The sequence below is a fragment of the Anopheles coustani genome, chromosome 3, assembly GCF_943734705.1.
Source record: "Anopheles coustani chromosome 3, idAnoCousDA_361_x.2, whole genome shotgun sequence".
Classification (NCBI taxonomy): Eukaryota; Metazoa; Arthropoda; class Insecta; order Diptera; family Culicidae; genus Anopheles; species Anopheles coustani.
Genome location: NC_071288.1, coordinates 83,553,722 through 83,566,641, shown reverse-complemented (window position 1 = coordinate 83,566,641; position 12,920 = coordinate 83,553,722). Strand labels below are relative to the sequence as shown.

General features: G+C 39.4%; 2 protein-coding genes across 2 annotated transcripts; both read right to left on the bottom strand.

Moving 5' to 3' along the window:
* Nucleotides 1–6,593: 6,593 nt before the first annotated feature.
* LOC131267895 (relaxin receptor 1-like) lies at nt 6,594–10,631 on the bottom strand. Its single transcript, XM_058270780.1, has 3 exons — nt 10,615–10,631; nt 8,152–9,251; nt 6,594–8,061 (listed from the first exon to the last, which is right to left on the bottom strand). The coding sequence occupies exons 1-3, from the start codon at nt 10,629–10,631 to the stop codon at nt 8,021–8,023; spliced, it is 1,158 nt and encodes a 385-aa protein (XP_058126763.1). The 3' UTR covers nt 6,594–8,020.
* An 899-nt stretch (nt 10,632–11,530) lies between these two features.
* On the bottom strand, nt 11,531–12,334 carry LOC131272748 (protein transport protein Sec61 subunit gamma). Its single transcript, XM_058274599.1, has 2 exons — nt 12,204–12,334; nt 11,531–12,124 (listed from the first exon to the last, which is right to left on the bottom strand). The coding sequence occupies exon 2, from the start codon at nt 12,115–12,117 to the stop codon at nt 11,911–11,913; it is 207 nt and encodes a 68-aa protein (XP_058130582.1). The 5' UTR covers nt 12,118–12,124; nt 12,204–12,334; the 3' UTR covers nt 11,531–11,910.
* Between the last annotated feature and the right edge of the window lie 586 nt (nt 12,335–12,920).

The following is a 12,920-nucleotide window of genomic DNA, read 5'->3' as shown; positions in this document are numbered from 1 at the left end:
TCACTTATTTGATAGAGAAAGATCCTTTCGACTGTTTCAGTCAACTGGATTCGAAGGGTAGAAGCGTCTTTTTGTATGCGACGAATAATGAAGAAATTCGTAAGAATCTTTTCAAACGAGAGTGTAAATTGCAGGAGCATCTTCCTATCGAAGAACGAATCCCCGTTTTGATGGTCAAATTACAAAGTTCAACCTTAAGTCTTATGGGAAAGTTAAGATATTTAGAAGACAATATGTTGGTTGATAAAATGTCGGTAAAGATCATTTGCGATTACTTGAAAACAAATGGAGAACTGAATTACAGATACGAAAGCACGGGCATTAATCTTCTGCATTTCGCTTGCATGGAGGGTTGGTTAACTTTGGTGAAATGTCTCATTGAACAACATGGTTTTGATGCAAAGGAAATCAATGAAAAAGATGAAAACAGGAATGCGTTCTTCTACTGCGTTGGCGACAGTAGGAATGTTGCACAGAAAGTGGAAATATTCACTTATATGATAGAGAAAGATCCTTTCGACTGCTTCAGTCAACTGAATTCGATGGGAAGGAGCGTTTTTTGGTATGCGACGGGTAGTAATGAAGAAATTGGTAAGGATATTTTCAAACGAGAGTGTAAATTGCAGGAACATCTTCCTATCGAAGAACGAATCCCTCTTTTGATGGTCAAATTACAAAGTTCAACCTTAAATCTTAAAGGAAAGTTAGAATATTTAGAAGACAATATGTTGGTTGATGAAAAGTCGGTAAAGATCATTTGCGATTACTTGAAAAGAAATGGAGAACTGGACTACAGATACGAAAGCACGGGCAGGAATCTTCTGCATATCGCTTGCGTGGAGGGTTGGTTAACTTTGGCGAAATGTCTCATTGAACAACATGGTTTTGATGCAAAGGAAATCAATGAAGAAGATGAAAACAGGAACGCGTTCTTCTACTGCGTTGGCAACAGTGAAAATCCTTCAAAGAAAGTGGAAATATTCACTTATATGATAGAGAAAGACCCATTCTACTGCTTCAGTCAACTGAATTCGATGGGAAGAAGCGTTTTTTGGTATGCGACGGGTAGTAATGAAGAAATTGGTAAGGATATTTTCAAACGAGAGTGTAAATTGCAGGAACATCTTCCTATCGAAGAACGAATCCCTCTTTTGATGGTCAAATTACAAAGTTCAACCTTAAATCTTAAAGGAAAGTTAGAATATTTAGAAGACAATATGTTGGTTGATGAAAAGTCGGTAAAGATCATTTGCGATTACTTGAAAAGAAATGGAGAACTGGACTACAGATACGAAAGCACGGGCAGGAATCTTCTGCATATCGCTTGCGTGGAGGGTTGGTTAACTTTGGCGAAATGTCTCATTGAACAACATGGTTTTGATGCAAAGGAAATCAATGAAGAAGATGAAAACAGGAACGCGTTCTTCTACTGCGTTGGCAACAGTGAAAATCCTTCAAAGAAAGTGGAAATATTCACTTATATGATAGAGAAAGACCCATTCTACTGCTTCAGTCAACTGAATTCGATGGGAAGAAGCGTTTTTTGGTATGCGACGGGTAGTAATGAAGAAATTGGTAAGGATATTTTCAAACGAGAGTGTAAATTGCAGGAACATCTTCCTATCGAAGAACGAATCCCTCTTTTGATGGTCAAATTACAAAGTTCAAACTTAAATCTTATAGGAAAGTTAGAATATTTAGAAGACAATCATCTGGTTGATGAAAAGTCGGTAAAGATCATTTGCGATTACTTGAAAACAAATGGAGAACTGGACTACCGAAACGAAGAAACGGGCAGGAATCTTCTGCATATCGCTTGCATGGAGGGTTGGTTAACTTTGGCGAAATGTCTCATTGAACAACATGGTTTTGATGCAAAGGAAATCAATGAAAAAGATGAAAACAGGAATGCGTTCTTCTACTGCGTTGGCAACAGTGAAAATCCTTCAAAGAAAGTGGAAATATTCACTTATTTAATGGAGAAAGACCCTTTTGACTGCTTCAGTCAACTGGATTCGAAGGAAAGGAGCGTCTTTTGGTATGCGACGGATAATAATGATGAAATTGGTAAGGCCATTTTCAAACGAGAGTGTAAATTGCAGGAACATCTTCCTATCGAAGAACGAATCCCTGTTTTGATGGTCAAATTACAAAGTTCAAACTTAAATCTGGTAGGAAAGTTAGAATATTTAGAAGACAATATTTTGGTTGATGAAAAGTCGGTAAAGATCATTTGCGATTACTTGAAAACAAATGGAGAACTGGACTACAGATACGAAAAATCGGGCATGAATCTTCTGCATATCGCTTGCATGGAGGGTTGGTTGACGTTGGCGAAATGTCTCATTGAGCAACATGGTTTTGATGCAAAGGAAATCAATGAAAAAGATGAAAACAGGAATGCGTTCTTCTACTGCGTTGGCGACAGTAGGAATGTTGCACAGAAAGTGGAAATATTCACTTATTTGATAGAGAAAGACCCTTTCGACTGCTTCAGTCAACTCGATTCGAAGGAAAGGAGCTTCTTTTGGTATGCGACAGTTATTAATGAACAAATTGGTAAGGCCATTTTCAAACGAGAGTGTAAATTGCAGGAACATCTTCCTATCGAAGAACGAATCCCTGTTTTGATGGTCAAATTACAAAGTTCAACCTTAAATCTTAAAGGAAAGTTAGAATATTTAGAAGACAATATGTTGGTTGATGAAAAGTCGGTAAAGATCATTTGCGATTACTTGAAAAGAAATGGAGAACTGGACTACAGATACGAAAGCACGGGCAGGAATCTTCTGCATATCGCTTGCATGGAGGGTTGGTTAACTTTGGCGAAATGTCTCATTGAACAACATGGTTTTGATGCAAAGGAAATCAATGAAGAAGATGAAAACAGGAACGCGTTCTTCTACTGCGTTGGCAACAGTGAAAATCCTTCAAAGAAAGTGGAAATATTCACTTATATGATAGAGAAAGACCCTTTCTACTGCTTCAGTCAACTGGATTCGATGGGAAGGAGTTTATTTTGGTATGCGACGTATAATAATGAGATTCGTAAGGATATTTTCAAACGAGAGTGTAAATTGCAGGAACATCTTTCGATCGAAGAACGAATCCCTGTTTTGATGGTCAAATTACAAAGTTCAAACTTAAATCCTAAAGGAAAGTTAGAATATTTAGAAGACAATATGTTGGTTGATGAAAAGTCGGTAAAGATCATTTGCGATTACTTGAAAACAAATGGAGAACTGGACTACAGATACGAAAAATCGGGCATTAATCTTCTGCATTTCGCTTGCATGGAGGGTTGGTTAACTTTGGTGAAATGTCTCATTGATCAACATGGTTTTGATGCAAAGGAAATCAATGAAAAAGATGAAAACAGGAATGCGTTCTTCTACTGCGTTGGCGACAGTAGGAATGTTGCACAGAAAGTGGAAATATTCACTTATATGATAGAGAAAGATCCTTTCGACTGCTTCAGTCAACTGAATTCGATGGGAAGGAGCGTTTTTTGGTATGCGACAGGAACATCTTCCTATCGAAGAACGAATCCCTCTTTTGATGGTCAAATTACAAAGTTCAACCTTAAATCTTAAAGGAAAGTTAGAATATTTAGAAGACAATATGTTGGTTGATGAAAAGTCGGTAAAGATCATTTGCGATTACTTGAAAAGAAATGGAGAACTGGACTACAGATACGAAAGCACGGGCAGGAATCTTCTGCATATTGTTTGTATGGAGGGTTGGTTAACTTTGGCGAAATGTCTCATTGAGCAACATGGTTTTGATGCAAAGGAAATCAATGAAAAAGATGAAAACAGGAATGCGTTCTTCTACTGCGTTGGCGACAGTAGGAATGTTGCACAGAAAGTGGAAATATTCACTTATTTGATGGACAAAGACCCTTTTGACTGCATTGATCAACCGGATTCGATGGGAAAGAGCGTCTTCTGGTATGCGTCGTTCAATAACAGCAAAATTCATAGAGAGATAAAAAAGCGAGAACAAAAATTGCAGGAACAATTTCTTCTCTAATTGCACAAACCTCTGTTGGAATGGGCAAAAAAATTGAACTAGAAGTGTAAGTATTATAAAAAAGTCGTTTGATTGATGGATATCTTATGAAATTTCTTAAAATCAACTGGAAAGCTGAACTCGGGAGTCAAAGAAACGGGTAAGAAAGTTTTTGTTGCTTGGCCAAATCCGCCAGGGGTTTATTATCAAAATGCTGAAATGTCTCATTGATTATTACGGTTTAGATGCGAAGGAACTGAATGATCAATATGATATCTTAAACGCTTTGTTCTATTACGTGAGCATAATTGAGGATGGCTTAATAAAATTAATCATTCATTTTTCAATCGTAACTACCTTGGTGTATTCGATTGCGACGGTTTGAGGGTTTTTTTTATTATCATGCGGTGTTTAATAATATACTTGTTTCTGAGCATATTAGCAAGTTGCAAGTAAGTTCAATGCAAAAGATTAGTTGAGGAAAGGGTTTCCAAATTTTCGAAACGGTGGAGTGAATCAAAATTAGAAAAAAATTAACTGTATATGGAAAGGCAATCATATGGTTGCATATACCAAAGAGAATAGTTAGATTGAGGAAACATCATCTTTCAACAGTGTAATTATAAGTCTAAGATATATCTATGCGGTTGATTTATTGATAATCTTTGAGAAGATTTACATAATTTGTATTTCGATCGTTGAAAACTAGGGGATGGCAATAACAGAGTTAGTAATATTCACGGATCCGCGACAGCCAAGCGGTAGCGCCGGTTAGAAAATAGGCCCATGAGCGCCGGGGGTCACCACCTCGACGGCGTGGGTTCGAATCCCAACCGAGACCGGACCCTCCCCTGTACGAGAGGACTGACTATCCACGTACAACAGGGAAACAAGTCTCGTAAGCCCTTAACGGGTTGGTATGACCAAGAGGTCGTTACGCAAAGAAGAAGAATATTCACGGATTTATGTAAACACTTGTCGTATGAAGTTTATCAAAATAATATAAAATAATTGTAAAGTTAATATGTTTGTTTTTAAGCTAGTTATTGATAATATTATTCTTAAATAAATAATGAAGTAACCTTGTAAATGAACTTAAGATAAGGTTCACATAAAAAAAATGTACATTACAACGAATAAAAAACAATAAATATTCGAAAGGAGCCTTCGTGAAATTGGATTGACTTATTTCGCATACAGGTAAGTCGGGCCTTAAATAAACCAGTTTTTGTTTCTAAGCCAACTTCACAAGCTTACGGCACGTCCTTTCGTAAGAGTGAGGGTCGCATCGTGTACGAGATTCAAAGCAATATTGTCAGAGGTATCACGGGACAAATCTGTGCCACTAAATACAGAATAAAATCGCTGACACCGAAGCATCACTAGCAGCAACAGTAAATGTAACAATGTAAACAGCAGTATTACAGATACCTATCTGCATACCAGTTGGCAACGAACCCTAAAAGGGAAGATAAAAGGAAGGCAAGATCAGTGACATTGATCCAGCAAGAGCTGAAGTCTCGAGAAGGCAAACAGCTGCAGAAACGCCAGCGGAAATAGATCGTTTCTGCGTGTGTTGTGCCATACTTATGAAGTTTACTCTGGCATAAGATCGTAAGAATCTTAAGATCGTCAATACAGGGTTTTCCATTTGATAGCACAAAATAATCAGATGATTCCACAAACGCAGTAGATGATTCCACAAACGTGACAGATGACAAGCCAAGTGTGGCATGTACACAACAATCGTGGCACATGATATCACAATTGTAGGAGATGATAGCACAAGCCGGTACGGATGGTCTGTCAATCGCGCGTATAAACGAATCCACAGCGATTCGGCAGACTTGTAGACCCGCGTTGACTTTCGTTTATACGCGCGATTTTGTACTTCACTGACACCACCGTACTGGCTTGTGCTATCATCTCCCACAATTGTGATATCATGTGCCACGATTGTTGTGTACATGCCTCATTTGGCTTGTCATCTGTCACGTTTGTGGAATCATCTACTGCGTTTGTGGAATCATCTGATTATTTTGTGCTATCAAATGGAAAACCCTGTAAGAGTCGGACGTGTTGCCTACGAAGCGACCCCGTATGAAATCGTTTCCTCTCTATATTCAAAATCCCCTTCGATCATTCCCTCTTTCTGCTTAGTGCTTGAGGACGCACCTCCCAACTTAACCAAACCCCCATTAATTAAAGACCACTTTCCAGGTGATACACAGCATGTACCAATTTTCATAAATTTAGAGAAATTTCACATTCGTGGAAAGTCCCACCGTCCTTTGAAGCATCTCTGCAATCGACTCTGGGAAGTTGCTCGAACACCAAGAACGAAATTACAAAAAATAGCATCTCGAGGAGCCACACGCTCCATGACAATCGATGCTCATTACATTTGCCTTGTTCTCAGACACGCGGAAAACCTAGGTGAACTTACATACAATAATTGATCTGTTTAGTTAAATTGATAACAATTGCCATTTGTAAAACATGTTATGATGATTTTAATTACTTATATTATAATATTGTTTTTGCTATTCTGGGAAAACTTGTTTAAATTGCTCAAAAAGTTCAACTATTATAATGAAATAAATCAATACCTCGTCATTCACATGACTATCATAAGAAAAATAAAATAATGTTAAGTTTTCTCATATTTTCCTTCAAAAGCAATAACTTCAGGGTGGTAAGTTGTGAGATTCTAAACCTGTTTACTTCTACCATAATACAGCGTGAATACGATGAATAATGTGCAGTGTGACGCGCATGTTAGATGAAAGCTTCGGGTAAGGAGACTTTTGTTCTAATTTGTGGTTTGCGGGTTTCTTTTTGTCACTAGCACCATATCAAATTGGCTCGAAAAACAGACCGGAAATGTGCATGGGTAAAAAAACGATATTTTCAATATTGTTAAGTATTAATTTAAGGTAGAAGGACGACGGAAATTTAATTTTGAAATGAAGATAATAGGTGTTTGCTATGGCATGCGTGGACGATAATTGTTTCAAGTGCTTCAAGCTACAAAAGAAGAGTTTTTACAGGACGATTTTCCTCCTACTTCTTTATCAATCACCTTCTCGGACCTTCATTTGGTTTTGTTCTTCTACTGCTGCTGGCAAATGAATGTTCCTGACCCTTTTTAACTCGGTTACAATTACTTCCTCTCAGTAAGAGCACTTGCCATACTTCTATCACTCGTTTACACCAGACGGACTCATCCTTTCAAAAACTGTTATATAAAAGATTATTGTAATACATGTGGTTGCAGCCATTCATTGCTCATTTTGCAAGCTAAAGTGTGTGTGTATGTTTTATCAAATGGATAGGATTACTTGAGACAAATCTGTTTTCCGTAAATGTTACCATGAATGCTTAAAGCTACATCTATTTTTATTTATTTACGTTGACTACCAAGATTATCCGATGATACCCTATTACTTTCAGCATTAAACCCAATCCCAACTATTTGGCAGCTAAAATCGCCTAAAACCTGACATGTATGAACATCGAAAGCTTGTGGCAAAGAAATAAACGTACAGAATAAAGATTAAAAACAAACTTTTACTGTAATGGCCAAATGGAAACAATACCGCATGCAGACAATTCATAATTCTTATATACTGTAATTCTAGAACTACCCGATTTCGTTTTGCAAAATCACAATTAATCGTAGTCCTCCAAATAGCCAATCTGCTGTTTCACATCGCCATGCAACCTATTTACGCTCTCAGCCTCATTTAAGAATGATATTTTATCGGTCTCCTCCTATTCCTTCTAATCGAACAATTTCAAACACATCATAAGCGGGCATTCATATCTCTTTTCCACAGTATTTCCTAGCCATGACATGATAAAATGGTATCGTGTGTCGTTTTGGCCACAGTTTCATGTGAAGATATGAATTCCTCGCAAAAAAAAGGTAAGACATCGAATGTGGAATAAATGTAGAACGAGGTAATCGTTCCCAAACTGTAATTAGTTTGCAATCAGTACTGTTAGATTACCACCGAGGCCTTTCATCATCTACTGTTTTTCCACCCACTAAGAATAGAACAAAAAAAAATTTGACGAAATCAATAGTCCGACCACTCCATAAAGGAACGTGCGCCCTGTAGACGGATTAGAACCAACCTGACTTGAGGATGGCGACAAACGTCAGGACCAACAGCCCATTTCCCAACATGATCAGAGTGGCTGCGCTTTCTTTGTTCTTTTCCATCCTAGAAGGCATAGTTGAGGTGCTTGGTGTAGTCGTTTGAACTTCGGGTGACGTGGCTATTTTCGTGGTCGGTTCTAGTGCCTGGTGCAGCTTTCCCAAAGCAGCAGTTTGGCAGCATATATCGTTCTGCTTCTGGAAGCCATGTATGCAGTTAGCGTTCTTGTTGTCAACCGGCGTTTCAACTCCCGAGAGATTGAAATGATCCACTATCTGCTTCTGTCGGTCGCACTGGAAATTGTTACCCTCCAAGTATACCTTTCTCAGATTACCATTGTTTTGCGTCAGCTGCAACGCCTCCAGGTCGGAGATAAGCGTATGTGTGAGTCGGAGAATCTCCAGCTTTTTCATAGGCGCGAGCACCTTCATTTCCAGGTTTGTGGTGATGAGATTGTTGTTGGAAAGATCGAGCAGCTCCAACGATGGTAGGGCGACATTGTCCTTGTTCTCGACGTACATCATACCTACATCGGACAGCACCAGCGAGCGGAGACTATCTAGTCCCTTGAAGCGACCAAGATCGACCGTGTCCTCGAATGGCAGTTCCTTGTTGCCGCTAAGCATCAATATCTCCAGCTTTGCCAAGCGTGTTAGGTTTGAGATATCCGAAAGATGGTTCGAATCAAGTATTAATTCGGTCATCGTTGTACTATCCTTAGTCTGATGCACTATCACTTTCGAGATACGGTTATTTGACGCATACAGGCGCTCCAGCTTGGACGGGATCACTACAGAGCTCAAGTTCGCCTGGACCACGGTGAGCGCTTTCAGTGTGGGGAAAGCCGTAAGAAACTCCGTCGGAATGTGATTCAGCGTGCTGTCTTCGAATACAATGTGCTCTACCTTGGGCGACGCCGGTGCTTTGAAGACAAAGTTCGTATCGTTCGCACGGTAAACCACGCTACGGAACACACAAACATGCTCATCCTGCCGCTTTTCCACGGTGCATTCATGGATGGTGTTAGCCAAAGCAATACAAACCAGGCTGCATACGATCGCTAGCAAAGCAGTGAAGCTGAAAAAATAATAATAAAGTTTAAATTAACAAAGAACATAATAATTTCCAAAAGACCATTGTTGCCGTAACAGTGCAAAGTGTTTCTAATAAATAAATAAAAAATATAACAAACGAATATCCAGACACTCTGAAGCCTCTACAATTTTTCAACAAAATGAACGTATTTTCGAGTTTGTTTTTCTCGAGGATCAATGGTAGACCACGGAGATGCTCCTGTGGTTTTGATTTATCGGCCTACTGTTGATTGTCGGAGTCGGATTGTAGAGTATTTTTCTCGTTAGCATACTGAACACTTGTATCAGTTTGTTTACTCAGCCAACGGCAGTGATAAAATAAACATGGCAGGAAGTTCGAAGCTGTTTATTTACTGCTATTTTTCTCTTCTTGGATCTCTCCCAAAGCAAACCAAAGTTCTACCTGCATAACAGAGGAGTTTTAATTTGGGTATAAGAAATGTTCCATGGTACTTTGATTTATCAACTATTCGCACCAACAGAGACTATCTGGATGCAAGTGTAAATTCCTAAAATTGGTTACTGTCGTAATTAATTATTCAAAACATAGTTGTTAGGTCAATTTGTTCAACCTTTTAATATTGGCCGTGAAAACACTACTGGTACTAGTTCAGAAACACACATACCATTTTGTTACTGAGAATAAATAAAGTGATGGTTAACGTTTACGTGCAACTTTCGCATCACAGTAATAATCCATTTATTATTTCACGTAACTGACACCACGTGTATGGAGGTGGGGTGGAAAAAAATCTCTTCTTGTCGCGAAGTTTGTTCATAATTCGTTAACGAACTTCACCTTGCGAGTGCCAATGAGAAGAAAACACGAATATACTTCAACAAATCAATGGCTACCGTGCTACTTGTTATTTCCAGACTTGAACACAACCTTTCCTTCCTTTTCCACCGAGACATTGATGTGTTCGAGACACGTTGATATGTGCAACACGGTGACCGGCAGGTGGAGACCGTGCGAAAACCAAAACACGCCACCGGAACAAGACAGCGGGGCCACAGGTCTTAACCGCATGCGCCAAATTCTGTCTAGCTAGCCGGCAAACGAACGTTGGTTTTATTTCAATTTAACATTCTCTCTCTCTCTGTCTGTCTCTTGAACTTGCCCTCCATACTCAAATCGAACCACATTCCCATCCCTCGCTCCAACTGCAATCGGCTGCAATTTGTCTAGCGATGACGCGATGGGCGACGGAAAAAGTAGATTCCATGTTGAGTGTGATGAAAAATACTATTTAAACAGGCCTTATGGGCGCTAGATTTTTGTTCAAACTAGTAACACGTGTACCTTCTGCAATCGGTACCATACGGTTGAGTCCACAATAACTTACCTGATTGGAGGCTGCATTTTAAAAAGGGTTCTATCTGGACGTCTCCGCACAGTACTCGATAACGGCAACGTTCTCGACCAAAGGTTCACGAAATACTGACTGAACTGCGAGAGAGCGCATCGATCCAAGAGCGATACACTATGGCAGGGGTTGGCACACGTTTTTCGATGTTCAGGGGCTAGAGTATACAAGATATCCGACGTGCAGCATGAAATCAGTTGTTGGGTCGTACTTTGGCGACTCCGGAAGTATACGTTAATTTTGTCTACGGTTGCTCACTAAAGTATCCGCTCAGTCACAATTTTCAACATTACAGGTTTTATTTATTTAGGCATCCTGTGCCTTAAAAATGATACATGCGGCAAGTGATACTCTATCACATGTCGTATTTTAACTTTCCCACAGTTTCAGAAATACGATTCTTCTCTCTCTTTGTTTAGGCGGTACCTACTTAATTATGATGAAAAGGTATCTTTCTGTTCAACATTCGTTTAGATGTTTTATGTTGGCTCAAATAACCAACGGACAAAAAAGGCTTTAACTTGAAAGATGCAACTGTACGAAAACACCCTTGGGAACTGTATTATCGGAGAGGGTGGGTAGCAAAGTAATAGTAATAGCACCTGTTATCCCGTGCTCAATAAATACCCCATCAATATATTGTTCCACCATAAGATTTTTTGTAGATAAGAAACAGAAAAAGAGAACTTAGCAAATGTTGCAATCCGAAAAAAATTGAAAATAATATTGATGTTCAGAAAATTATCAATCCAACAGGAAAGTAAGGATATCTGTCTTGCTAGTCGTGTAAATATTTTATGTTCTTGCTTTATTTTAGTGTTTCATGTTCTTTTGTGGCTCTGCCACGAACTAATTAATTCTTTCACTCCAATTACGCGAGTAACAAAAGATTGAGTCTAGGTCTCTAGTGAAACAATAAATTATTTATTTCATTTCACTAAACTATGCAACTCTCGCTACTACAAGTAACGGGTTACACGATTAATTACAACTTATAACGCTCGAGAACAGAATCATACTCTTATAATATATGCAAGTGCCAGGAAAACGACTTCGGTACGCCATCGACCGAGTAGGACCGCGACGGTAAGCTGTTCCTTTGATAGCAGTGAAACTTGCCAATCGTCTTCGTGACCGATTGTGGATGTGAAGGGTTGTGGGATGCGAAAAACGGAGCAGAAGGGTTATGTGTACGGGTATCAGTCGTCCAAGTTTAAAGGGGATGTTTTTTCTTAAGCTTTTGCAGGGAAACGATGAAGGGGGCGATCGCCTAACTTATGAACCGACGATGATGTTGTTGATCGGGATGTGTATCAGTTTCACGAAGAAACCGATGAATCCCATGATGCAGAATCCGATAGCGGTGGCAATAGCGATCTTCTGGAACTCGCGACGGTCGGGTTTAGTGCAGCGCTTAATTAGTCGGATGGAATCCTTGGCGAACGAGCGGCCTGGTTCGTAGAACTTTGCGAATTGATCCATGTTAACGCTACGCACCAGAAAACAGATATTGTAGAAACTTTGTTTCACTTATTATGATTAAAACTTTCACCATGCGTTACACTTACCGTCAACAGTTCTTGGAGATCGTATCCAGCAATACACGGTCTGAATTAAGCAAAACTTGGAGATGGAATGAAAGCGACGTACTAACCACGACTACGGTTCACAAGTTTGTGTCCGTTTTGGATTCCACGTCGAACGCAAAATACTTCAACGTCACCCGGGGTCGTGTAGTGTTGGCAGAATCTAGATTCGGAAGATTCGACGACTCAATCCCTTGACGGAATCTGAAGGAGTAGATCCCGACGAATTTGAATTAGGTTTAATTTGTTTGAGATTTGAATTGGATTGCACACGATTTTTTCAGAAAAATCCTGCTACTCTTTATAAATTAAATTGATTGAATCAGCTAATTTCCTTATTTTTGTCAAGATGGATAAGAGATGATTGAAGTATCGTATTGTGTTCTTATTCTTCTTCTTTTCTTGCCCGCTCACATTTGAGCACGTCGTGCTGACATGGCCTGGTAACCAATCGCTCTCCAGGGAGCACAATCCATGGCTGCACCTCTTCATCCCCGGTCACATTCATGGGGATTTTGCTCTACCGAGCTCGCTGAGCTCCTCGACGACGTATTGTGTTAAAAAGAAGCTTTATAACTTCTGATTTTTGTTCCTAAATCATTCAATGAATTCAACTCATGAAATAATCGGCAAGTTGTATGTGCACGCATGATATGGCTGAGTAGGATTTGGAACTGGAGAACCGGATCTCACACTAGG

Bases quoted from the DNA above. Each gene is read 5' to 3' on its own strand.
- LOC131267895 (XM_058270780.1), bottom strand. The intron at 8,062-8,151 runs GTTGGTTCTAAT...TTCTATTCTTAG, and splicing joins TGTCGCCATCCTCAAGTCAG to TGGGTGGAAAAACAGTAGAT.
- LOC131272748 (XM_058274599.1), bottom strand. From the start codon at position 12,117: ATGGATCAATTCGCAAAGTTCTACGAACCAGGCCGCTCGTTCGCCAAG.